This window comes from Bombus terrestris, chromosome 4 (genome assembly GCF_910591885.1).
Source record: "Bombus terrestris chromosome 4, iyBomTerr1.2, whole genome shotgun sequence".
Classification (NCBI taxonomy): domain Eukaryota; kingdom Metazoa; phylum Arthropoda; class Insecta; order Hymenoptera; family Apidae; genus Bombus; species Bombus terrestris.
In genome coordinates, this window is record NC_063272.1 from 10039545 (window position 1) to 10063945 (window position 24401).

A 24401-nucleotide genomic window follows, 5' to 3' on the forward strand; every position below is an offset into this window, starting at 1 on the left:
ATTGAAAATATCATTATTCAACTAATTGCATTAATGGTACTTGTGAAAAATATTATACTAGTAAGAACTTGATGAAACTAACATTTGTTGACATTTAAGGACAAGAGGAGTCAAAAGAGCAGATCTCAAATGTTGAAGTACAAGAGCCCGGTTGTTTCTAGCCAAAAACAGCGCTGCTTCCAATGCAACGTCATGAAGAACGAAGGGACTAACAATGCTGTTCACTGTACAAACACAAAGTTGATGAAGGTATTGCGTGCCAAGACGCTTCGACACTCTCAATAACCATTTTACATCTTCTCCATAAGGTGGATTCCGCGCGTATTTTGCCTGAGGTCTGTCGTCGTGTACGCGACGAGCTAAAGTTTCCAATGCTAACATTCCCACACGGTATGCAGCAACTAGAGAACGAAGCTGCTGCTGACTGAAGGGCTGGGTTTGTCTATGGACCTGGGTACAGAAATAAATAAGTATGATTGAATAGATTTAAAAATCACGTTAATAAACTCTAAATAATTGTCAGTTGACAAAATACTAAAAGAATACTAAAAATTGATAAAGTTATCAAAAAATGAATAGAACATGTATACTTGTTTGTAATTGGTTTTAAAATGTTCTAAATATTATCTAGAAATTTGTTAAATCTACCAAATCTAGATTTATTGATCGAAAAATTTACTACGGGTTAACTTTTCGCATAATAAAATATAGTTACCTGAGGCTGAGTTCTTACGGTAGATATTATAGGCTGTGTCTGAACTAGAGCAGATCCAGGCATGTTGTTCTGCCCGGGAATAGGTCCCGTAACTCCAGTTTGAACCTAATAACATCACACTGAACTTAGATATTGTTCTAAAATTAAATAAAAAAATAAATGTAGCAAGAATACCTACATTAACTGGCATAGGCTGTTGCATGGTGAACAAATGATGAGTTCCCGGTAGTGGTGGCGGTTGCGGCGTGTAATATGGCGGCAGCGATGGTGGTTGCGCGGATTGTGACGGATGATGAGGATGTTGCGGATGCTGGGGATGTGGCGGGTGTGGTGGATGCTGAGGATGTTGCGGATGTTGAGGATGTTGCGGATGCTGTGGATGACCCGGATGAGGCGGAAATGCCGCATGATACATATGTGGTGGTACTGGTGGTAGAGTTACCCTATGTGATGGCATCGGTCCACCAAAGGTTGGAATTGGATGGTGAGGATGCACAAAACTGTAAGGGCTTACTGCATATGGTATACCAACTCCTGCAATCAAACAAAGATAATCAAAATTTATATAATCTGTGAAATACTCGAAACAAAATGAACAGAAGAATTGAAGAACCCACCTAAAGGCGCTAGCGTGGTTATAGTTGGATGTGTTGGATATGGTTGCGGAGGAGGTTGTGTGCTGGTCACAACAACCGTTTGAGCTGGTCCAGGCATCATTTGTGCAGTGTTCATGTCCACTGGAGGAGGACCAGGTTCCACCAGAAGCACTCCGTTAAGATCTAATTGAAGAGGATCGTGTGGCATATCATCTTGCTGTTCTCCACCAGGAATGTGCTAAATATACGAACCGAGATTAAATTGATCAATTCTTCTTTTATGAAATATCTATTCCACTACTTAAAGATACTTACCCTGAGATACAGCTCGTACCAATATTTTGCCACTTGAAACAGTACTTCTGGATAAACACCGCCTCCCTTTGCTGTGTTCTCCACCGTGATGCAAGCTTTCTCTAACATCAGATCACTTTGTTCCTTACACTATAATAAAACGACCAAAATATAATCAAACACTTTCTCATTAAAAGTAAATTAATGTCTAATAAGAATAAAGTGCTTACCTGCAAAATGGCTCTCTGTACTTCGTTAGGATTGAGCGCATGAGCGTGCGGTAAGCAAGACAGAGCGAGTTCTGCGGCTGCTCGAACCATATTAGAATCGCTTCCTCTGGACGACTTGTCGGCTATACCAACAGCTTCAGGAGGCGTTAAATGTCCCTCCCAACTTTCGATTAGGAACGAGATCGCTGGTGCTCCTATTTCCATCGCTTGACCAGTGATCCAGGATACATGACTGGAGTAGGTACGACTGAGCCAGTTAGGAGTGACACAGTTATGAAGCCCAAGAGCGTAGAGACCAAGTTGAAAAGCGCACATGTGCAGAGCTCTGTGTGGTCCATGATGATTCTGACTCGTGGATGCTTGCGTGAATAAAGAGGTGGAACTGTTACCACCAGCTTTTGTGAGAACAGTCTTTGCCAACTCACACATAAAGTGTGCGCCTGCTTCTGATGGCTGGTTGGGGATTGATGGATATACTCTCTTGCTTTTGTATCTATAATAGAATTTGAGCGAATATTGTAGCATTCTCGAGAGCTTTATAGCATTCTTTGATCTTTTAATGAATATTTACAGACCTTGTTTCTTTAGCCCTTGCAGGCACAGGTTGTTGAACGATCTGCGTCTGAACCGTGATTGTACTCATACCAGTTTCCAATTCTGCACTGGTACTGCTATGCGGTCTGCTACTGGTACCAACGACACTATCACCATTTCCAGTATCCATTCCAGCAAGGGGAGAAGAACACTCTTCGTCATGAAGATATCTTGTCATCTGAAACAGATATAACCCAGTCCCAAACTTCTTCTCTATTGGAAGGTTATAAATCAAAAAGTCTTTCTTACCTCACTCTTAGTTGGAGGATTAGATGTATAATAGCTACTAAGGATTGGTGATTTAATCAATTGATGAACATCTCGATCCAATAACTTATCCATGATTCTCGCTACCTTTGTAGGATCATCCTTGTAGTGAACAAGCAATGTGATGGCCAAATCTCCTCTGAAATAGTTAAATAGTTATTATTTTAGTTACAAAGTTCAAAGAACAAAACCGATCGATCAAATTAAAACGTATAAAATTAATGACTGTGAAATACCTCTGGCGTCTAGTTCCCTCGCAAAGAAGAGGATGATCAGCTTCGCTCACATTCGCCTTCAAGCCCAAAGCAGCAACGGCCGCGTCGAACCCAAGGTTCTCGTCAACGTCTGAGGACAGGTGTTTTATTCCTGCGAATCATTCCACAATCTTTTACCTTCCGTCTACACTATTTAATCATTAACTCTTTCTTGTCTGAAAGAAGATATCCTTCATCCTCGATTCGAATCGCGCAAAATCTCTTTACTCGACCAAATTTCAGAGAAGAAAAGCTGTAAAAAAAAGTGCGTACTTGACGTGTTAAGGGCGTCGAATATGAAGCTAGCCAACATGATTGGAAGCAACGCGTGACCTCTGGATCTTAGTACTCCGTCTCTCAGTTGTTCCGCTCTTTGCCGAACCATTGCCAATTCAGCTGGACCAAGTGGGATTTTCTTTAATAATCCAACTAACTCGCTTTCCTGATGAGCCAATTTAACCTACAACATCAATCACATCGTAAATGTTTATTTTTATGTATGTTATATGCATTATGCAGATTTCTGTATCTTCATATCGCTCATAAATGCATAGACCCACAGTTCACTTACTAGTCAACTATCTTACTAATACATTAATTTACCTCCAACGGTTTCGTGTTAGCAGGTAGTCTAGCCATCTCGAGACCAAATAAGCCAACTCTGAACGCTAGGTTGTAGTATTCCGGGTTCTCCGCGAGGACCGTGCACAGGAAGCAACATTTGGCCAAGGTGGCGGACGCAAGGCACGTGAGCTGATGGGACGCCGGGTTTACTTGTTGCTAAAACATTGTCGTTGTATTCGTTATGCACTTACTAGCTCTGATCAATTGGAACAGGGCCTTACTGAATTGAACAAACGAAACCAAGTCTTTCCAATGAATCTACCTTCTTCTTTTTCCCCTTCACCGGCGCCGGAGGTTCATCGATCATGAGATTTGGTGGATTAGCCAATAGTTCCTCGCCGAGTTGAACACCCAAAATACAAGCTTCCCTCGTGTGGCCGTGAGCGTAGAGTCCCTCAGCCCTAGCGAACAGGATGTCCCATGGATCTTCTGTTTTCATTAGATTGCCCAATACTGTACTCGCGTTTGCAGTGGACGTTGATTGTGATTCATTCTTGGAGTCTTTATCCGAAGAGCCATTCACCACAGCTTTAGGATCATAATAATAAACATGATACTCGTCACCAGACGGGCTGTCGCTACTCGACGAAGAGCTCTCGTCCTTAGAAGGTCTTCTGGAAGGATCCTTTTCTAGGTCAGACTCCTGCTCGCTCTTCGAACTATTCCCTTTAGGCAACACCGTTCGAGATTTCTCCCGATAGTCGAGATTCGTCCTGCTACACTTCGCATCGCAGGCAGCTTTGTTATTGCTACTATCACTACTATCACTATGGGTCTCGGACGAAGCATTTGAGCGGTGCTTGTCCGAGTTTTGAGCGTTCTTCAGACTGACGTTACTGTTCGAGGACGACTCGCTGCCACCACCCTCCTACAATTTTTCATTTCTATAGCGATTACAGTAATAAGTAACTGTACCTACAATTAATTTAATATCTTTTTCTAACGTTCTATAATCTTTTTTACATATCTTTGCAAGCCTACAGCAAGTTAATCCCAACATACGAGAATGAATTATTTCTCGATACAAACCTGCGAGTCTGTATCCCCGCAATTATTTAGTTGAGCGCAAGATCTTCTAACGAGAACTACTTGAGGCTCGGCAATGTCGGGCATGTCGGTCTCATTCTCGCAGAAACCTTCTGAGCTGACACTGCTTCGGTTTCCATCACCGCCACCGCTTCGTGAACATAGTCCTGAACACTCTCGCGGGTTCAGCCGTCTTCTATCCATATAACTAAACTCTACCAGGCCTAAACTCAATGGTCGTCGACCGTGGTGATGGGAAACAGGCAGTTGACAGTTTAACACGGCTGCACTTGAATTCACCTACGTTTTTAACGTTTAAAAATGTATTTTATGTTGGGAGCTTAATATAAAAAAAAAAAAAAAATGGATTGTTTAATTTTTAAAAATCTCCAATTTTGTATGTTTGAAAAAGTACGTACGTATAGCAAAAGGTTAAAACAGACACTTTATTTTGTAGAATTTCTTTTTATTCTATGTAGCAGGAGCTTCATTTGAAAAAATGGGTTGGATTAATGAACTGACCTGGTTCACCTCGGTCTTAGTATCGCCAGCATGCCGAAAGCAGGTGAATGGACAATGATACATGGGATTGCTTCCGGCGGTGTACGTGATACCAGGCAAGGTGTACTCCTCCCAATCCAGATAGCACGCCTCGAGCGCCGATTTAAATCCAGTGAACACAGCCAGGTCGTTCTTCAATGAATCCTTGTGACTAGCGCCATTATTTCTGTTATGTGAATTGTGCGTCACCGAACTGCCCCGACTTTTTGTTACCTTAACAAGAAACAAAGAAGCCTGTCATTATCTGTTCCAATTCACAGATTTTATACCGGAATTAATAAAAGGTGTCTAACTTTCTATATAACAATATCTCAAGTATAGAATGACTAAAACTTGTACGCTATAATATTCATATATATATGTACAAAATGAAACGAACTGTCTCACTCTTCGGTTATTTGAGTAATTTAATATATATTAACAAATGTTACATACTTAAAAAAATATTCAAATACATAAAAATAAAGTACAGAGAGATGATTTTAAGCTTCGTAATTCACTTCGATCGTCGCTCCTTCTCTTATCAATTATTTGTATCGTTTAATTTACATCAACCTGAATTAAAAATGAAAAAAGACGCGTACGAAGTAAATGCAGTAAAAGTAAGTGAAACGAATCGTCCTTAGTCAGACACGCAGTAACTTCCAACTAATGAAGACCGTGATGCTATATATACCTTGTCGATGATCTTCATGTGCCAAGCAGTAAACTGTCCGTGAAGCATATCTCGTTCGGCGGGCGATAATCCAGGATTCAAGGCAGCCAGTCGCCATAGAACGACAATCTCATCGCAGAGGGACGAGCAAGCGTGCTGCGAGGCGTGCACATTGCTGTTCATGTTGTGCTTACCGCCACATCCGGTTCCGTTCAACAAAGCTACCTTTGTGTTGAACCACCACACGAGGATCTGCTCGCATGCCATACACTCCTCGGTGATGATCTCCAACAATGGTATAGCGTTGCGATCGGTCCTCTTAAACATCTCGCGCACGATCGACAGCAAGTTCCACATGCCTTCCGGTTCGCGACCACGCAACGGTCGCAGCAACGAGGACCACTCGGCAGCTGCAGGAGGCGCAGTGGTGCTCAGGTAATTAACATCGCTGTAATTAAGAATGTAATGTAAAAAAAACATTGAAATTTAATGGAAATATTTTGGAAGATGTAGAGGTAAAAAATATTCTTTCGAAATTACTTGCATATATACTTCTCCGCAAGTATATTATTATATAAATTATTATTATTTGGTATATCATTTATTTCAAAATTTGAGAATTTGAGAATTTCAAAGTTTGGTAATTTAGCAATTTGGTAATTCGATGGATCGAGTAACAGACAAAATTGCTCACAACAAAATTTGATGCATTTGGAACACTACGTTTCAGTAAATCAATCTTCAACGTTGTAATTATTAAGTGAGAATTTCATCGCGCCCACTGCATAGAAATGGGAATACGTTCAGAACTCATGATACAAGAAATGTCTCCTACATTGCAGCCTTGACTCTATGAAAAATTGCAAGTTTCAGCTATTCTGTATAAAAATAAATAACAATGTAACAAAAATTGTAGAACTCGGACATGAGATTAACAATAAGAACGAATGATCAACGATGATTAGTAACAGCAGCACGCAATAAGAAGCAGTAAGAAACAATAATAAAGATGAACGATGAAATAACGAAGAATGATAATGCGACAATAATGACCTGAAGACAATCGGAGCGGGCACGCAGAACTTGATGAGGATCTTCTTGATGTTGTCGTGCAGCGTCTTCTCATCGAGATACCAAGACGTTTGATCGTGGGCTGAGGCGCCTGCCGTGGGATCCGGGGCACCGCAATAACTGTTGATGGTACTCGGTTGAACAGACAGCAGCTCGTCTAACAATCGTTGGGCAGTGGGCAAAATCTGCTGTGGTAGCTCGCTGATGAGATATTGCGCGAACTTTTGCAGTTGTTCCCGGTGCAAACGTGACAAGGATTCGCTAACTGGAGCTCTCAGGCACACCTGTGTCGGCTGAGTAAAAACAATGAATTTTAGGTCTTGCGATCGCGTCAATTAATCCTTTACATGATTAATCAAATTAAAAAGAAATTTTAATTATCCAAAATATAAATATGTCTATTTTCTTTTCTTCTTCTTTTTCAACAAATTAGCTTGATCGTCCTTTCTGGAATGAAAAGACGATAATTTGAAATTATCGGAAGGAACGAAAGGGTACTTCTGTCTAGAGTTATTTCTTTCATTCTCGTTTATAATAAAATCGACCGATGTAGCGTGTCCTTTAATTAAATAAAATTCCTCTGAGACTTGCCGTTTTGATGAAGAAAATGATTATTATTTAAGTTACTGGTTTTGTAGCTGAATGTTATATTTTACTGAATTAAAGAACTTTTTGACGATAAAACATTTGCAGAATAATTTTGTTTACCATGTGTATCCTGTGAAGACACACGGCGACCACATGAGCGCACCAATAGGCCTTAGAGGAGCAAGTGCAGTTACACGACGTGATCTTCCGTCGATCGAACGTCACAGCCACATTGAACTGTGATCTTACCCCATTTAACAACCCCTGTGAATTCACTGTGGCGCTCAGGTGGAACCCTGTAACATAAAAAAAAAAAAAAAATGAAATTAAAATATTCCTAAAACCCTTTCATTAAAAATTACCATATTTTGTTCAAATAAATAGTTATTCTCTTGCGACCTTAGCCCACAAGCATAACGTTGTACTTTAAAAATCACAGCGCGTTATGTCTTCTTTGCAAAAACATAAGAAACGATACGTTCCTATTATTAACAATTAATTTAAAAAGAAAGAAACAATTCTTCTCAGACTGATAATTTCATGTCCGAAAAAGTTGAAGAACATACAACGATTATTTCTCAAATTCCTTTAACAGTTGGTCAAAAGAATTCCCTGGAGAAATCTTATAACTTTTAATAGCCACGAAGGAGATTCGACCTAGAACTACGAACAAGAAGATGACACAGCGACAAGAAGTTGGATACGAGGTTCCTAAACGGACCGAAGAGATAAAGACGTCGTTTCGGGCGCATTAAGAAACTAACGCCCGGGGTCGTGGATAGCCAACACAACGGAACACAAAGAGGAAGACGTCGGTTTATATCCAGAGCGTAGCGCAAATTAGCTCGAGGAAATTAACCAGCCAGGAACAGCTTGGTCAAACAATGAAATTAAGGATTAAATTCCAACGCTTCGTCGTGGATCCTCCAAGCACCTTCCTCGTGAACGTCGATTCGCTAGTCGAATAGAAGCTTCCTTGTCTGTGAGATTATTTTGTGAATAGGACGAAGGCATGAAACGTGCGCTTGAGCGGAACTAGCTGGAGAATCGTTCAGAATGCTCTATTTCTTGACAAATTCTATAGTCATAGTCAAAGCATTAGAAACCTGGGCTATTCCACTAGAATTAGACGATTAGTATTAAATTTGAATGGTTCAAGTACGAAATTAAAAGCAGACTTATATATATTTTATATATAGACTTTTCTATATATTTTTCCGAGTGCATAATTTGCACGAATCGTGTTGCGAATTATTTCTCTAGCGAAGTTTGTCGATTTTGAAAACGGTAAAATATGAAAATCTCTATACTGTATGTATTATACATTCCGAATTATTGTTTCAATGAAATTTAGCGAAAAGGATGAAGCTGGTTTTCGTCGCGTTTCGAGCGATTACTACAAAACAACCTTCTGAATTATCTCATCGTTTCGATGGAATTCTTAGACTTCAGGGTGTACAGGATTTGCGAACGATTCTAAGATGACGATAATTGAATGAAACAATTTCCAACGAATGGGAAGCTTCTAAAAGCCGACAGGAGTGTGTTTGATTAGAAAAATAGAAATATAAAAGTAGGAAATTTAATGTGATACTATGTTTCATGTGATTAAACCTAACCGAAGAAATATGGAATGTAAGAAGAATCGAGGATTAATGGATATCGCTCGACGATCATTCAGCTTGTCATTTAGACGTCGCCGGTTATTACACCGATAAATCGAAATGGCTTCACAGTATCGCGATTCAGGCGTTCGAAAGTTGACCAGTTTCTTTATTCGATGAATGAAAGAGTTATTATGTGAAGTTCTGCAGCCAGCGGGCATAGATTTGCCTGGAGGCTTCCTTTTTAAACGGGAAACACGACGGGATAGACGTAATTGGAAATCTGACCCTGACGTTTCCCTGTCCAAAATAGTGTCGCGAAATCTCCCCTCTGTAAGCGGGCGCTGAAATGAATGTAATATACGCTGAATGTCGATAACGAGAAGCACTTCCGCTGGTTAAGGAATTTAATAAGATCAATTAAACGTCGGAACAATTCCCCGTTTGTATCATTATTTTGTCAATCTTATTGCTGTTAGAAAATTTCTTTGATGATAGTCACTGGTGTTGATCAAGACTTTGTTTACGTAAAAGTTTATTTATTATAAGAACCCAGTGTAGTAAAAAATATTGGTATAATACAACACAAAATTGCGACATTATACGTAAAATTCAACAAACATTTACATATATGTAAATGTATAACTTGTTAGATAACAATATTTTGGGGAAGTCTAATAATTTTTCCTTTTCTTTTTTTCTTCCTTTTCTCTGCAACTGCAACATTTACCTCTTATTTGCGTATGCATAGGACACCTGTGATTTAAACTGGTGTAATTCACTTTCATAAACGAAACATGTCTTCCATATTATACAGAGCTTCGCTGTATTCTTATTTTGCGTTTTATTTATTTACTTAAGAAATAAGTAGAACAATTAATTAAAGAAATGAATTCGTCAATGATATTTGGTAGAAAAGCTACGATACGCTAAAAACAATGAAAATCGAGATGGAATTACGGTCGATTTCTCTGGCGCGACTGCGCGGCAGTAGTATGAGACGGAAGTGAACAGACATTCAGTAGTGTGGTTATATAAGCGATACGACAGAACCGCGGTCACAACACTATAAAAGAAACGTTCTACTCTCACTTTGATAGTTTTAACTACTCGATCAAGATCATAAATTACATTTACCGTGTAAAATATAAGATACAAATTAGTATTTAATATCGTTACGCAATAAATTCTTATTATACCTGCGATGAATATCAGTATCAGTAAAGATCTGGACAAATTTTTATCAATACGAAAACAGATAGAAAATGGATAATTGACTCGAAGTTGATGGATCGCTTACCGATTTGTAGAGGATCTTTGACGCTCCTCGATCGGAAGAAGTGTTCTCCACGCTGGAATTCATCCGCGCTTCCGTTCGCCAAACAAGAGTAGAGTCTGATGTCCTCCTCGTTGTCCGGGAAACTCCAGAACGCTATCCTGAGCTGCAATTGCTCTGGAACCGGTGGATAAACGTGCTCCACCAGTTCGAACGGGATGTGAGAGGCGACACATCGCGCGGCAAGTTCGCACAGCGTCGGCACTGTTTGTCCATCTGCGAAAGAAAATTTTCAAGAAATTAGACAAATTCTTTAACCTGCCACGAATTTTCTTCTTTGCTTTCTTTATTTTAGTTTCAGCAGGATATAAGTAACGGCGGTAGACATTACGCTTCGTTTATCAGTTATCAATTACACAGTTCATCTAATAATACTCTTCTGCCGCAAAATAATCCCTTTATTGACCTTCTTAACCGTATCGATGAAAATCATCTTTCCAAATATTAAACACGTGGGAAATAATTAGAAAACGGATTCATCGATGAACTGCAGCACGTAATTTTATATCCGGGATAAGAAGAAAAGAAACGAACAGAGGTTGCAAGACCGTCGATGCAAAAATAATCGGCCTCTTTCTCTCTTCCGGCCATCTGTTTCGCGTTATAACAGCGTTTGCCGGTCGGAATCGTGGCTTTGCCGCGTTTTTCCTCCGAGAACACAGTGCCAGTTAACGAAGGAAGGAAACGGAAAGAAAGGAAAAAGGTAAAACCCCGACAAGAAGACGAGGTTTTTATCGCGAACCAGCGATCGTAGATTAGAAACGCGTAGTGGTACTGGAGAACAACAAGAATCGCTACAAAAACAGGAATACGAATTAATAAATGGCAAAACGTTTATAAAGATGCGCGAGTGAGTAGCGCGGTGCGAATTAATCAATGAGATCAATTAATCAATGAGCAATTCTGATAATAAACGGCGTCGATAATTTTATTAATACCCGCATCAGTCGTCCGGGTTTCTTTGCACGATCTTGTCGTAGTAATTGATGGTATTAACAAAAAAAGTCAGGCAAATTGGAAAGTTCAAAAAATTATGAAACTTTACGTACATCATTGTATTATTCTATTACGTCATCTGTAATACAACACTATTTATCGTTGGTGTCGTAATTCGATTTTAAGGGGTGGAATCACACATCCCGATAACAATTCAGAATTTTCTCGTTTGCGAAATATTTGGTGAAAGACATCTGAAGAAAAGTTTAAGCAAAAGCTACAACGTTTCATTGCATGGGTTACTAAACTGCGTAAACAATTTTTTGAAAAATCCATCAACGAGAAATAAAATTGCATTACGGATGACGTACTTGCACGGAAAGTTCTATAAGCTTTTTAATTTACCTAACCTTCCTCGTAAGTAATCCATAGGAAATTTACAGCGAATTTTCCAGTCTGTCGCTGATGATGAAATATCGACTAGAATTTGATAACATTCGAAATAAGGCTTGGAATTTTTAGAAAGAAGAACTAGATTGGGATTTTATAATTTTTGCAGACGAATATTTATACTTCTGCAGTGGCACATGATTTAGAGGATAATTCAAATCATGTTGTTGTTTTGTCTCGGAGTATCAAAATCATTATGATACACGTAATGTAACAATAAATAAACTCCGAACAAAACAATGCCGCCGCCGCTACGTGCAAGCGTCGAACAAAGACGAATTTGAATTTTCCGATTTTCCCCCGACCAATATAAAAATAAGCAGACGCGATCGCAAGGAAATGAGTTACGGTCGATCAGTTATCAACCAGTTATCAACGAATTATCAGCGATCTAATTAACGAGTCATTAGCGATCCTATTTTACGACTCATACACTGTCTTAGCGAATCGTTTAGTACGAGCGTCTTTGCGAACATTATCTGTATACTAATTTATCATTTTAAATATATTCGACGGTCTCAACAACGAGCATCCTCTGCACATACATCTCTACAAATTGGTAACCCCGACGTGAGTTGAACACGACTAAACAACCTCTACACTTTCGTGTAAATATTTCAACAAATAAGAAATTAGAATTCGAACGAGGTATTTAATATCCGAACGTGTAAAATTCTTGTCGCCTATTTCAGTGTCGTCCACAAATAAAAATAATTGCACAATCCGTCTATGCAATCCTAAACGCTATTTCCAGCAGCGATCGATCATCTAACGAAAGACGAAGCGAATGCCGATAGATCTGGTGCAACAATCCAGTCAACGCGACGGGTTTGCGTTAATTTCACGGTTAAATTGTATTCAATTAGAATCGGTTTGTGACTGGTTGAGCGACAGCCTGTGCGCCTAGGCGTCTCTCTTTTTCCTGTCTGTTCGTTCTCCCCGCGACTATAACCACAGCTGTAGCCTTAATGAGCGTGATAATGAAAGCGGACTCATTAACAATTTCAAACGGTGTTACATAATTGCGCTGGTCGACCGTTAGGTCAGCTCGAAGCGCATTCAACGTGCATTTTAATGACTTACTTCTATCTGGTTATATATTCAACGAAATCCTCCGCTCGACAGACTCGATTCTGTCGATACGAGGCCAGCAACAACGCGCCCCATAAATGAAGTTAATTTAAATTAATCCTCTACACTCGCTGGCTTCCGGTTGAAATCATAGCCCGAAGCGCCCTGTTTAATTGGTTGGTGCTGCGTTTCGATGGAAACTTTGCGCGTCGTTCGAATGAGATGCAAGTTAAGTTTTATGCAGCGCGTTGTTTCACGAATAATTTAGCGAAAGTGGTAAAAATAGTAAAAATCACGAAATAGAAAATATACGAGCCGTTCAGAAGTCGTGCTGATCGACTTCATAAAACGGGACACGCGAAAAGATAACATCGCGTTGTTTGTAAAAATTTACATTGCGATTACTTGTGCTATGCTCTTGCGACAAGTTTGTGAAAATATATTCTTTGACTTTCAAGATGAATATCCATCTACGAATGTCCTATTACGTAAAAGTTGGACCAATTATTTCGGCTGAAAGTGGTTCGCAGTTTAACTTTTCCAAGACAAGTTCAACTTTCGGTGGAATAATATCATCACGAGTGCTTTACACATTTTATATCTTTTGCATATCGAATATATTCTAAATATCCTAGGTATCCTTATCATCTACGAAACAACTCTAGTCTTTAATTTCGCTCATTCAATTTGCCATCACTTTTACGTAACATTCGTTCGTATAATTTCGACATCAAAATTTACAAAATTGTAATCGCTAAAACGCTCGCCAATCGCAGATAATTAAGCGATGCTTAAACAAGTACAGTAATCGAACAATGATATTATTCGAATCCATTAACAATACCAATAGCCCTGAAATCTGTTAGCGATATCAATACTACTATTTTAATTCGTCAGCGTTAACAATTTTATTTACATAATATCCGATAGTACGTAAATCCTTCAAATTTATTAATATTCAACGATACCATTATTCAAATCTATTGACAATACTAATACTACTAGCATAGTACTATTAGTAATATTAGTACAACTATAAAAAATTATAGATTTGTGAGACAATTCTACTTAAATAACATTTGATACTATATAGATCAAATCCTTGACATCCTATGAATAACCGTGTTACCCATAAGCTGTGCAGCTGCGACATTTAATTTTCGAAAATAATTGGTCTTATTCGGAGGAAAGAGAATTTTATCTGGTCGGTGGGAGTACACGTGTAAACAGAAAATTTCTACGAGGTAAGCAGGATCAACGGTATCCTTAAGGGGGGTCGAGCGACGCGTTCTATCGTTTTAATCCCATTTGCCGGATCCGCGCGGGAACACAGCCGCGCCACCGACTCTATCCTCCATTTAAGACAAAAGCTTTATCATTCTCGCGCGCCTGCCAAGCTCGCTCAATATGCCCGGAAATCACGTTACCACGTTGCGGCCTATTATTAATGGAAATTCAATTTCTATTTGATTAGCGAGCATCCGCAGGCCAGAAACCAAAGACCGTCTTCGTCCTTCGTTTCGACGCCGCTAGGATACGTCTCATCGACCGGATGTTACTCTCCATTCATCTTTCACGTTCCTCCGTGTTGTCTCTTTAACCTCATAACGAGTCGCCTTTAAAATTCTCGTACATTATTTGGAAACTTTCTCGTCTGTTTTCTTTAGAAACTTTTTTAAACTTTTCTTATCCTTTTCGCCTTTTTTTTTTGTTTCTTCTTCTTTCTTTTATTTTTTTTTTTCTTCTTTTTATTGGTACATTAAAGTTTAGGATTAAGTTAGTTAATATTGGAGTATTATCTTAGGTTGAAAATAGACACGAGCGACTTTATATAAAATAAACAAACGAGATGTTTTAGGCAGATTTGCGATGTCTTTTCTTTTCGTTGGAAGGTTAGAGGCTTACGAAATTCGAATATCGGATTAGGCTAAAGAAACGTTGAGGTAGAGAATTCCTTTATCTCAGTAAAATTATTGTTATTACACTGGTAGGGAGAAATTCATTTCATAGACGTTTTTTTTTTTTTTAATTTTCGAACCTAAAACTATCTTTATAATAAAGGTTTTATAAAACAGGAGTAGAAAATTTGGTTAAATGGTTTGTAGAAACTACATAGAAGAATACATAATTAATTAACCATCAACTTCAATTCTTCTGAAGAATGTTAGTACAATTGTTCATTGTATTTTTCAGTATCGAAGTTTATTAATTCTTGTTAGAGATTTGTAATTTTAAGATGGAAATTGTAAAACAAGATACAACGCTACAAACCCTAACGATTATGTCCATGTTGAACATTCAGGATGACGGGGTTGTCTGACGGCACGCGTTGCGGGAACGTTTTCGCGATCGATCGGCCAAACATTTGCAGGAAAAACAAAGGGGAAGAGTGATGGAAATTTCTGCAAAGTGTTGGAATATCCATACGACTCGACTCGGCCTGTGCGAGCCAGAGAATTTTTACCTTTGCCTTCGAAAGAACGGGAAAAAATTACGCTTGCGTTTCGAAATGAAACAGAAAAGAAATAAAATTAATATTTCCCCGGAGATTGGTAGCGTAATTTCATCAACTGGTTTAACTTATCTATCAGGAATCTTTTTTTTTTCATTTCTTCTTTATATTTGATCTTTGAAAATATTCAAATATTTTTCTCCAATCTTTCAGCTTTCGCAGCGAATTTAATACTTTTTTAAAAACAAAACCTGGTATCACATTTACAGATAAAAGATGTATTACTACAACGATGTTTCTCTGACCGAGGAACGTTGGACCTCGTATTTGATATTCATAATTTTTTCCCCGATCATCTCCTGCAGGTTATTCCCATCCACATCTGCCAGAGAGACAAAGAGATTGCGGTAAAATAACCCGGAGCGATTTATTTTTCGATAAAAAGAAAAATAGCCCAGAATGTTCATTGTTCCAGGAAGTTAACGGAATTGGGCGATGAAAGATCTCTTTTACTCTGTAGAAAACGATCAATCGAGGACTCGTTTACTCGCTCGAACCGCGCGGCGTATCCCATCGTGTAAACGCGACATTTAAACGCGCGCACCGTCGTCACACGATAAATTGCTCTTGCATCGATTTGTCGCTTTTATTTTGCCGAGGTAACGCGCCATCGGCTACACATGGCCTTCTTCGAAGCTTAAACTTACACCTCTGTCGACAGGAAAAATCAATAAGGGGTTGGTTACGTTCCCCTGGCCAGACTCTGTTGCGTGCAGCCCGTGCAAAAACGGTCTCGCGATTCTCACGAAAGTTGGTCGACGTCGTCTGTCGCGACTAACTTCTTAAAACACCTCAAATTTCCTTTTTAACCCTCGAACGGCTAGTTTTCACTCGTTCGACTGTCTCGCCTTTATCATCTCCAAACTATATTTTAGAAAATTATATGTAGACGAACAGTTTTGGTCTTTAAAGGTAAATTGTATTATTAGTAAACTGTGAAAATTAATTTCAGTTCGATTTAATCTAATTTATAATTTATCAAGCGAATCGAATCTTTTTCGGTAAGACAATTTTTTGGTAACGACAATAGCGTACGAAGTCGTGCAAAGAAGAGAAAAATGGTATCAAATGAGCAAGTGACGATACAGAGAAACAGTAAAGAACGAAGAATGGAGGAAAGAAAGACGATAAAACAGATGGGTTTAGCGCAGAGTAACTAGGCATCGTCGGTACATCGCAAAGCGAAGTTTTTAACGTATTTATATTTCCCGGGAAAAGTCAATTTTGTTATCACAGGAATTAGCAAGAGTATATACTCGACAGAAAGGAGAGGATTAGAGCGAGACGAGTAGAACGATGGTCTAAAGGCCATTGGTCCATTTTAAGGACAGACTGGTGCATTAAACTTGACAAATAACAAGACGATGGGTTTGTAACCAGAATTTTTAGTTTTCCTTGGCATTTACGGAAGAAAATTCCGTCTTTCTCTCTCGATAAGTACGTTCGACCCGCGAGTAGAAAAGCGTTAGAGGGTGACATTAAGATTTCACGAAGAAAAGTGGAATATGGATGGTATTCTACGCTTAACAAAATTTAATTAAAAGAAAGTGAAAGAGTCCGCCATCGTGTCCAATATCGAGGAATATTGTCGATCCGAAAAATTCCGATAGAACATCGCGAGCACCGAATTTTCTCCTCGAGATTCTTCGGATAACTTTGTCGCCGGTTCGCGTTCTTCGCCTGCTTTTCAAATTATTTCCTCTAAGGAGACCTTCCAGCCAAACGACTTGCACGTTGAATTCTTTCTCCACAAACGGAAGTTTCTTCTCCAAGAAACAAAGAAGATAGTCAGAGCGAGCGAATTCGCTGAGAAAGACCGTGTATCCATTGCCCCTTCTTACGAAACGATGAAAGATGGCAAACTACGAGTTACCATGCAGCGAACTTTTGTCGAAGCGACGGGATCGCCAGAACCGATGCACGTACCGCTTGTAAATTTCGTATTAGGTCCCCGAATCTTTCGAAAGTCGAAGGAAGGATGATCCTTGAAAATCTTGGTCGTCGGGTCTCGGTAAATCCTGCTTGCGAATGGCCGTCACGCGAACCATCCGTCCCAACGTTATTTCACAAGAATACAGAAAAACTAGGCGTAGCGTGAGTTTGAGAAAACAGGGATAATATCGGATCTTCATCGTGAGCGTTTCGTAATATCAGCTATCTGTTCTTACAATTGGTACTATCAAAAATAAAAAACCTATAAATAATTTTAAGCATTCCGATATATCATCGATACGTAAATTATCATGAAATTCATTTTCACACCATTGCGTTCCATTCGAGCATCTACTTTTCTTCTTAAAAACGCCACACTCTAAAATCTTTCTTCAATTACAAATCAAACACGCTTGTGGGGAGGAAGATGGAATTTCCTTCTGTAAGTGCCAAGCGAAAGTAAAATTCATGAAAAATTCAAAACGTCAAATGTCCTGTAAAACTATCAATAGACTTAGGATACCTGGATACGAAAAGCGAAAGACAGAAGAAAGGAAGATTCGTTGTTTTGTCGTGACATCTCCGTTTCTCTTCGATCTGTGAAAAATATTCGCTCGTTGTTTCGTAACAACCTGTACGATGTATCTTTATCCGAATGTACACACTCGAAACCGCTCAAAATTCAACAAGTTTCCAGTCCTCGACCGTAAATTCATTTCAATTGATTTTTACCGATTTGTTAGAATCACTCGCACTGACGGATGTAGCTTGATTTCCCGCAAGAAAGCTTTATTAAAACTCCGCTTCGTGACAAGATAGATGCTCCTTGGAAAAGAAAGAAAGAAAGAGAGGAAACATAAATGTCCCGGATTTCCAGAGTTTCGAGATCTCGTCAAATTTTGTGTCCAAGTCTCGCGAATCTGAAAGTCAAGTTTCGATCCGCCTCTGCTTAAAACATACAGAACTTGGAACGTTTCAACAAGTAGCAAGAGAAGCGAAAAAACGCTGGATAGAAGATTTCGAGCGAATAGAGTGGCAACGGAACTCGAAAGAGCCGCAAGAAACGGACGATCGCGAAATGGCGATAAACTGGCTGGCTGGAAGATATTCGAGGAGGTTGGAACGAGAAGGCGAGGGCACACACTCGCCCCGAGTGCAATTTCATCCGGCGCCGAAGGAAGCAACGAGACAGCGCGGAACTTCCTTTATTACGTTAAAAGTTTTTACGAGCACGCCCCATGAGGGCGTTTGCTATCGTGCAGCGATGGTCGCGTTTCCGTGACGCCCGATTCAAATTAAAATGGTACCCCGCGCGCCGACTGCTGTCCCACTGAAACAGACCAGATTTCCGCTGAAAATTGTCCTGCCTTTGAATCACCTCGAAACAAACGTTCATTTAACGTCCATTGATTTTTAGTCGTATTCATCGTCTGCGCTATTATTAGTCTGAAAAGGAGATTAAACGAACGTTCCATTCTTATTTCTATCGCTGGAATTTTTTCTTTAGTCGTCTAGCCTTTATCGTTATTTTCCATCTCGCAGCTCTGAAAGGAGCTTGGTTGTGTTAGTCTTTTTACAACGTCCATTCACTTAATCTAATGTGATTATATCATTTTCACGTATTTATGCAGAACCCTCGTCAATTTTTGAAAACTATAGGAATTTCTGAATTTCTATGCCACTCCGTCGATTCAAATCAGTTTCCAAGTTAAACTTCATTTGTTTAACGCTAATCTTCAAAATTTAAGTTAAAATTCATACATTCGTTGTTATTTTCTTTTGTTCGTCTAACTTTATGTAAATGTTATCCGATTAATCAATTTCTCAATTTTTGTTAATATAAGAATTTACATAAAGTTAGACGAACAAAAGAAATGTAAATGATAATACAATTTTAAATTATATTTTGAAACCGGTCAATTGGTCGTGCCTGGTAAGGCTAATGTTAACTGCTAATATCTTCAGAAAATAATAATCTAACGTCTATTAATCTTTCTAAAATAACGGATATTTTGGAATTAATGGAAAAAAATAATAGATAAGATGCCATTGTTTCGAATCTATTTCCCAGTGAATCCATCGATATAATTTTAAATTTTCGATCATGGACATGACAATTGAAGAAGCACACATTGCTGGGTGAATTATTTCCAAGCGAGATTTCGTAAGGGTGGTAAGTTCTTTGAGAATCGATGGCTGTCGAAGTGGGCCAGGGGAATTTTTCAGCGTGGCGAAAGGTACAAATTGCCAGAGAAGTTTTCACCGCAAGGAAACGAGAGAAATGCCTTTCAACCGCGATCGAAACTTGGCTGGCTCGCGTCGCTACCAGATTGCGCGGCTTTCTCCTTTGATAAACTGTAATTTCGGTTCGTTTCCCGACGATCGAAGCCGCAACTTCCCGTCAGTGACAGACTTTACGCGGTAACGAAGCTGCAACGACATGGTATTGCAGAATTTGCAGCCACCAACCGGTCTTTCATCGAGTCAAACCTAATATTCAATCGTACGAGATCAAACTACTAACTGTGTTACGGTTTCTGATAAATCTAATGCGTAAAATTTAATAAAAATACGCCCACAAATTTCTACCAAACATATATAATATCGATGTTTCGTCTTTCACGTATTAAATCTCCACCCACCCTACAATCTTTTTAAGTTAGTTACTTAACTCAAAAAATTGTCGATTCTTCTCTGTTTGTACATAAGTTAAATCAATTTTGATTATCATTACACATAGTTTAGAGGTACAAACCGATTCTTTCGGAAGGTATTGGACCGTGAAATGAAATTAAAATGTGAAATTAGGTACAGTCGAGCCTCCCTTATACGTACACCGCGAACATCCATTATCCAAACACCCTAATATCCGAACGCTCTGTTATCCGAACATATGTAATATTTCCCAGTAACAGATGCCTTTTTCCGTTTCAAATATTTACGTACTTTGCCAGTACTCGTATACAGGGTGTGGTCGAATGACGTGTACAAGCGGACACGAGGTGATTCCTTATGAAAGAATAAGGATAAAATATGGAATAAAATTTGTTTCATTTAAGGTTTAGTTTACGAGAAAATCGAGTTCGAAAATTTATCGAATATAATTGAACGTGACATCCAAATTTGCGATATTTACGTTATGACATAGAAGATACTATATGGTATTCTTCCATCGTAATATCGCTACACACGAACATCGCTATGATATTCTAAAATTCGATCTCGGCCAATCGATCAATTAGAAAATTTTTCAAAAAAGAAAAAAGAAATTGCTGTGCAAAATTACGCTCGAAATTTCCCTGAAATCTGCATATGATCAGCGATTTCATGCATTTAAATGTTCCTGATGAACGTCTCGTCGATCAGGATCGTCGAAAGCACCGTCGAAAGCGAAGACAATCGTCGGATCGTTCGACGTTAAAGCAATCGAGTGCTTTCACGCGAGCGCCAACGTTCACGTTCACACGCGCGGCTCTTCGTCTATGTGTAAATGGCCTTTGCTCCCCCTCTGCAGCCAGGCAACTTGACCTCGATTGAAGGAATCATCCCTGTTCGCGCCATCGCCTACCCTACTCTCTCTTTCTCATACACACAAACGCTCTCTCTATCTATCTATCTTTCTCTCTCTCTCTCTCTCTCTCTCTCTCTCTCTGTCTGTCTCTGCGTCTGGTGTTTCGTGGAAAGACCAAGAAATTACATCGTATTGGCGGATCGAATCGAACGTCGACGAAGGTGTTCGTTGATTCATCGTGACAAGAATTCATTGGCGAAACGATCGATCGAGCAACGTCTGCTAAAGTTTCTGGAATTAAATTTGACGTTGTAGCATAGCATACGGACTACAAAATATTCGGCTAGAATGACGCTTTTTAGGGATTTTCGAGGTCGTCGAAGTCGGAAACGAGGTCGTTTTTCATGGAAATAAGACGTAAAAAATATCGGACAACCTGTTGATGTGCGACGTCCTCGCGGGTCTTGACGATACCCCTTTTAAAATTTCGAACGCTTAATCTACTGTATGGCTCACTCTGCATCTGAATCGTGAATATTGGATTTGGATTATTTTTTTATTTTCCAGCTGTCGTGAGTCAAGCGACGAGATTGGCATTTGGAGCATTGGTATTAATCGTACACCATCGTTCGTTTTGTCGTTTACCGCTTCTGTATGATCACGGTCTTACGCAGATTTCTACAGTTAACAGGCTTGTCTGCGAAATGTTGGTGAAAGCGAATTTTCAAAAACGTGCATTTTCACAAAACCGTGAAAAGTGAGCCTCATTTCCGTCTTTACAATACTCGCCTACAATACACCCGAAGAAACACGTTAGGATAGAAAAATGTTGCAGTCCGGATACTATACTTTGGCCAAATTTAATCTTAGGCTTCTTACGAGGAAACTAGCAAATGACAGCTTTTGTAAAATGGCCATTTTTTAATTTTAATGTTTAATATCTGAATCTTTGCGAATACGTATGCCGCTCTCCTCGGTTAAAATGGAAATAAAATTTCAAAGCTGGAAAAAAGCCGGGGTCTTATCGTTTTTTCCTTTTCTTTCTTGGACCATTTCTTTTGTCTTCGTGCGGCTTGAAATAAGCAGTCGACATTTTGTAAAAGCTTGCGTAATGTAACTTCGCTTGAAAGTTAAAAACACCGGAAGCTCTGAATATTTCGACGGATCTTGACTAATGAAGGAGACGTTGCACAAGACGTTTTAAATAAACAGACTGGCACAGTTATTCATTTTTAATGTTTCCAAGTATACTGATTCGTGGAAAAAGAACTAACTCTTAATCTATTTACCGAGTCGTTCAACAAGAAATTTTCACGATTACAAACTCAAAATTCGAAATTACGAAAGATGAAACGATAAGGCTAAATCAGTTTTAATCGTTGTAAATGTAAATAGAACGTCGTTCGTACTTAACAAAAGCAAGAAATTGACAATTGAAATGACAAGTTAACTTTTCTTCTGCTAGTTCGCTTCCTTTCGTTCATCTGCTTCTCGTTTTTCTGTTTTCTTCTTTCGCCAAAGCTCCCCGTTCGCATGGCAAACAAAAGCAAGAACGATACCGAACTGGAATTATAACGTTTGCTAGAAAACAAGCAGAGCTACTTAAATCTAACGAGATATTTGCTCGAAGTTGCCAGCGGGAGCTACGGAAGCGCATTAAGTGGCTTAATTAAATAGTGAATTCAACTCGAGTATCGCGTATTATCTCCTCTCTAGGCACCTGTGTAATTGCCCTCCCCTTCTTCCATCTGTCCGGAAATAAAAATTACAAACTGCGCGTTTAAAAATCTTGCCTTCTGTTTTTCAATGCCAAAAACATCCGCTGGAACGACGCGCAGTAGCGAAAACTTGCTTCATTCGATACGAAAATTAAGGAACCGAATCTCTCCGAATTGTAAGACGTATATTTTACAGATAGTAACGATGAAATGTTCATCACCAAAGCAGATAATTTCACTTAGGAGACCAAATCATTCGACAAGTCTTCGTAATCTTTTTACCGCGAAATTTACGTATGCACCTTCCTTGAAAAAATGCCCGATACGTAAGACGATTCATCGTAAAAATCATGTTACACGATAATTGGTTAATGTAGAAACTTCTCGGAAGCCAAACTGGTCAATTCCACTTTCTGTTCGTTTCTTAGTTTTATTATACAAGTACGCGATTATTCCTCTTCGAATGTTTTATAATGAAACATTAAAATATTTCATTTCAGCCAGCAAGTCACAAACAAGAGAAAATTGAGAGAAATAAAATCGTATTTCTTGCATGTGGTCTTCATACAGCAATATAGATAACGAAATACCAAGTTACAATGTGTCCAACTATTTCGCGATCAGACTACGACAATCATTTTAAAACTGTGCAACATTGTTAAAAGCGAACGATATTCAAAAGCTCGTTTTTGTTCGAAGCTTTTGTTCCTTCTTCCTCCCCGTACGTTCCTTTTCACAGGTTTCGGACATTTTTGAACAGTTGTTTCATACATCGAAAGCTTGTAGTTCGAATGGAAAACACGTAGCACTCGTCGCGCGGCAGAATTGCGAAAATTGAAAACGATTGCGCGCGCCATCCTCGTAACCCTGTTACGCTCGACGCTTTTGTTGCATTCGCTAAATTCGATGAAAAAAAGAGTAAAAAAGGAGAAAAAAAAAATGGAACACGGACGGAGAGATGTCGTGGAAATGGGAAACGATTGCAAACTTTCGCGTTCGACCCGGCGCGCCTTTATTACATTCGAATCCCTTTCGGAATCGACGTCGTGAAATTTCCACGCTTCGTACTACTTCCACCTTGTGACGTTGTTATAAAAGTAGAAAATCAGGATACAAATTTTACGTCCTACATATCGTCGCTAATATATCCTCCATTTTTTTCTCAAATTTTTTCAACCTTCCGTAAATTGTACAATTTTTCATTCTTTTAGACTTCTATCGACGCGCTTCTACCGTGTGTTAGTTATTGCCGTTCGATAATTATTGCTAGGAAAAATGTACAAGTTCGAGAATTCCAGTAATTCGTACATCATTTCGCCTCTTAAATTACCAATCTTCAAAAATTTAAAAATATTACAGATATAAAACTAAAATAGATACGAAATAAAAGGATTTATTAAAGCTACCTCAAAATGCACCAAACTATAATCTATAAATTATAATTTTCCATTGCTTCGCGTCCATAATAACCGATAGCTACGGATTTATACGGATATTCATACGTTTGAGAATACAATTAAAATCATAGGATCACGGCAGAAAAATGTTTTACCTATCAAACATCACAGTTTATACAAATATACAGATACATTACGCTTCGTATATTTTCTATACCTTTTCATATTACGTACACTCTGTGCGATCTTGCACATTCAAATTCTACTGATAATCCATAGAAGCGATTTTTACGTACATTTTTACCTAACTGCCCGTAATAAAAGAGACGAGAAATTATTGTTATTTCTGTATTCAGAGGTAGGATCACAATAGCTATTATTTTATTCTTTGGATAAATTTATCACACCGTTCTGAGTCGAAAAATCTTTATCGCGCTTTCTTACATGGACTAGGGATAA

At 38.9% G+C, this 24401-nt stretch overlaps 1 protein-coding gene across 1 annotated transcript in view; it reads right to left on the bottom strand.

Annotated features, from left to right (window-relative positions):
• The window catches only part of LOC100650196 (zinc finger SWIM domain-containing protein 8 homolog), a 111369-nt gene that overhangs the window by 6796 nt on the left and 80172 nt on the right, over nucleotides 1-24401 (bottom strand). The window contains exons 3-20 of the mRNA XM_048405576.1: nucleotides 10380-10631; nucleotides 7596-7771; nucleotides 6870-7180; nucleotides 5838-6264; nucleotides 5123-5374; nucleotides 4604-4900; nucleotides 3837-4442; nucleotides 3554-3730; nucleotides 3224-3410; nucleotides 2933-3062; nucleotides 2679-2835; nucleotides 2411-2607; nucleotides 1836-2328; nucleotides 1627-1755; nucleotides 1333-1549; nucleotides 894-1249; nucleotides 716-820; nucleotides 83-450 (exon numbers count right to left, since the gene is read on the bottom strand). Of these exons, the coding sequence (XP_048261533.1) occupies nucleotides 83-450; nucleotides 716-820; nucleotides 894-1249; nucleotides 1333-1549; nucleotides 1627-1755; nucleotides 1836-2328; nucleotides 2411-2607; nucleotides 2679-2835; nucleotides 2933-3062; nucleotides 3224-3410; nucleotides 3554-3730; nucleotides 3837-4442; nucleotides 4604-4900; nucleotides 5123-5374; nucleotides 5838-6264; nucleotides 6870-7180; nucleotides 7596-7771; nucleotides 10380-10631 (4837 nt within the window). The remainder of the gene's footprint in view (nucleotides 1-82; nucleotides 451-715; nucleotides 821-893; nucleotides 1250-1332; nucleotides 1550-1626; nucleotides 1756-1835; nucleotides 2329-2410; nucleotides 2608-2678; nucleotides 2836-2932; nucleotides 3063-3223; nucleotides 3411-3553; nucleotides 3731-3836; nucleotides 4443-4603; nucleotides 4901-5122; nucleotides 5375-5837; nucleotides 6265-6869; nucleotides 7181-7595; nucleotides 7772-10379; nucleotides 10632-24401) is intronic.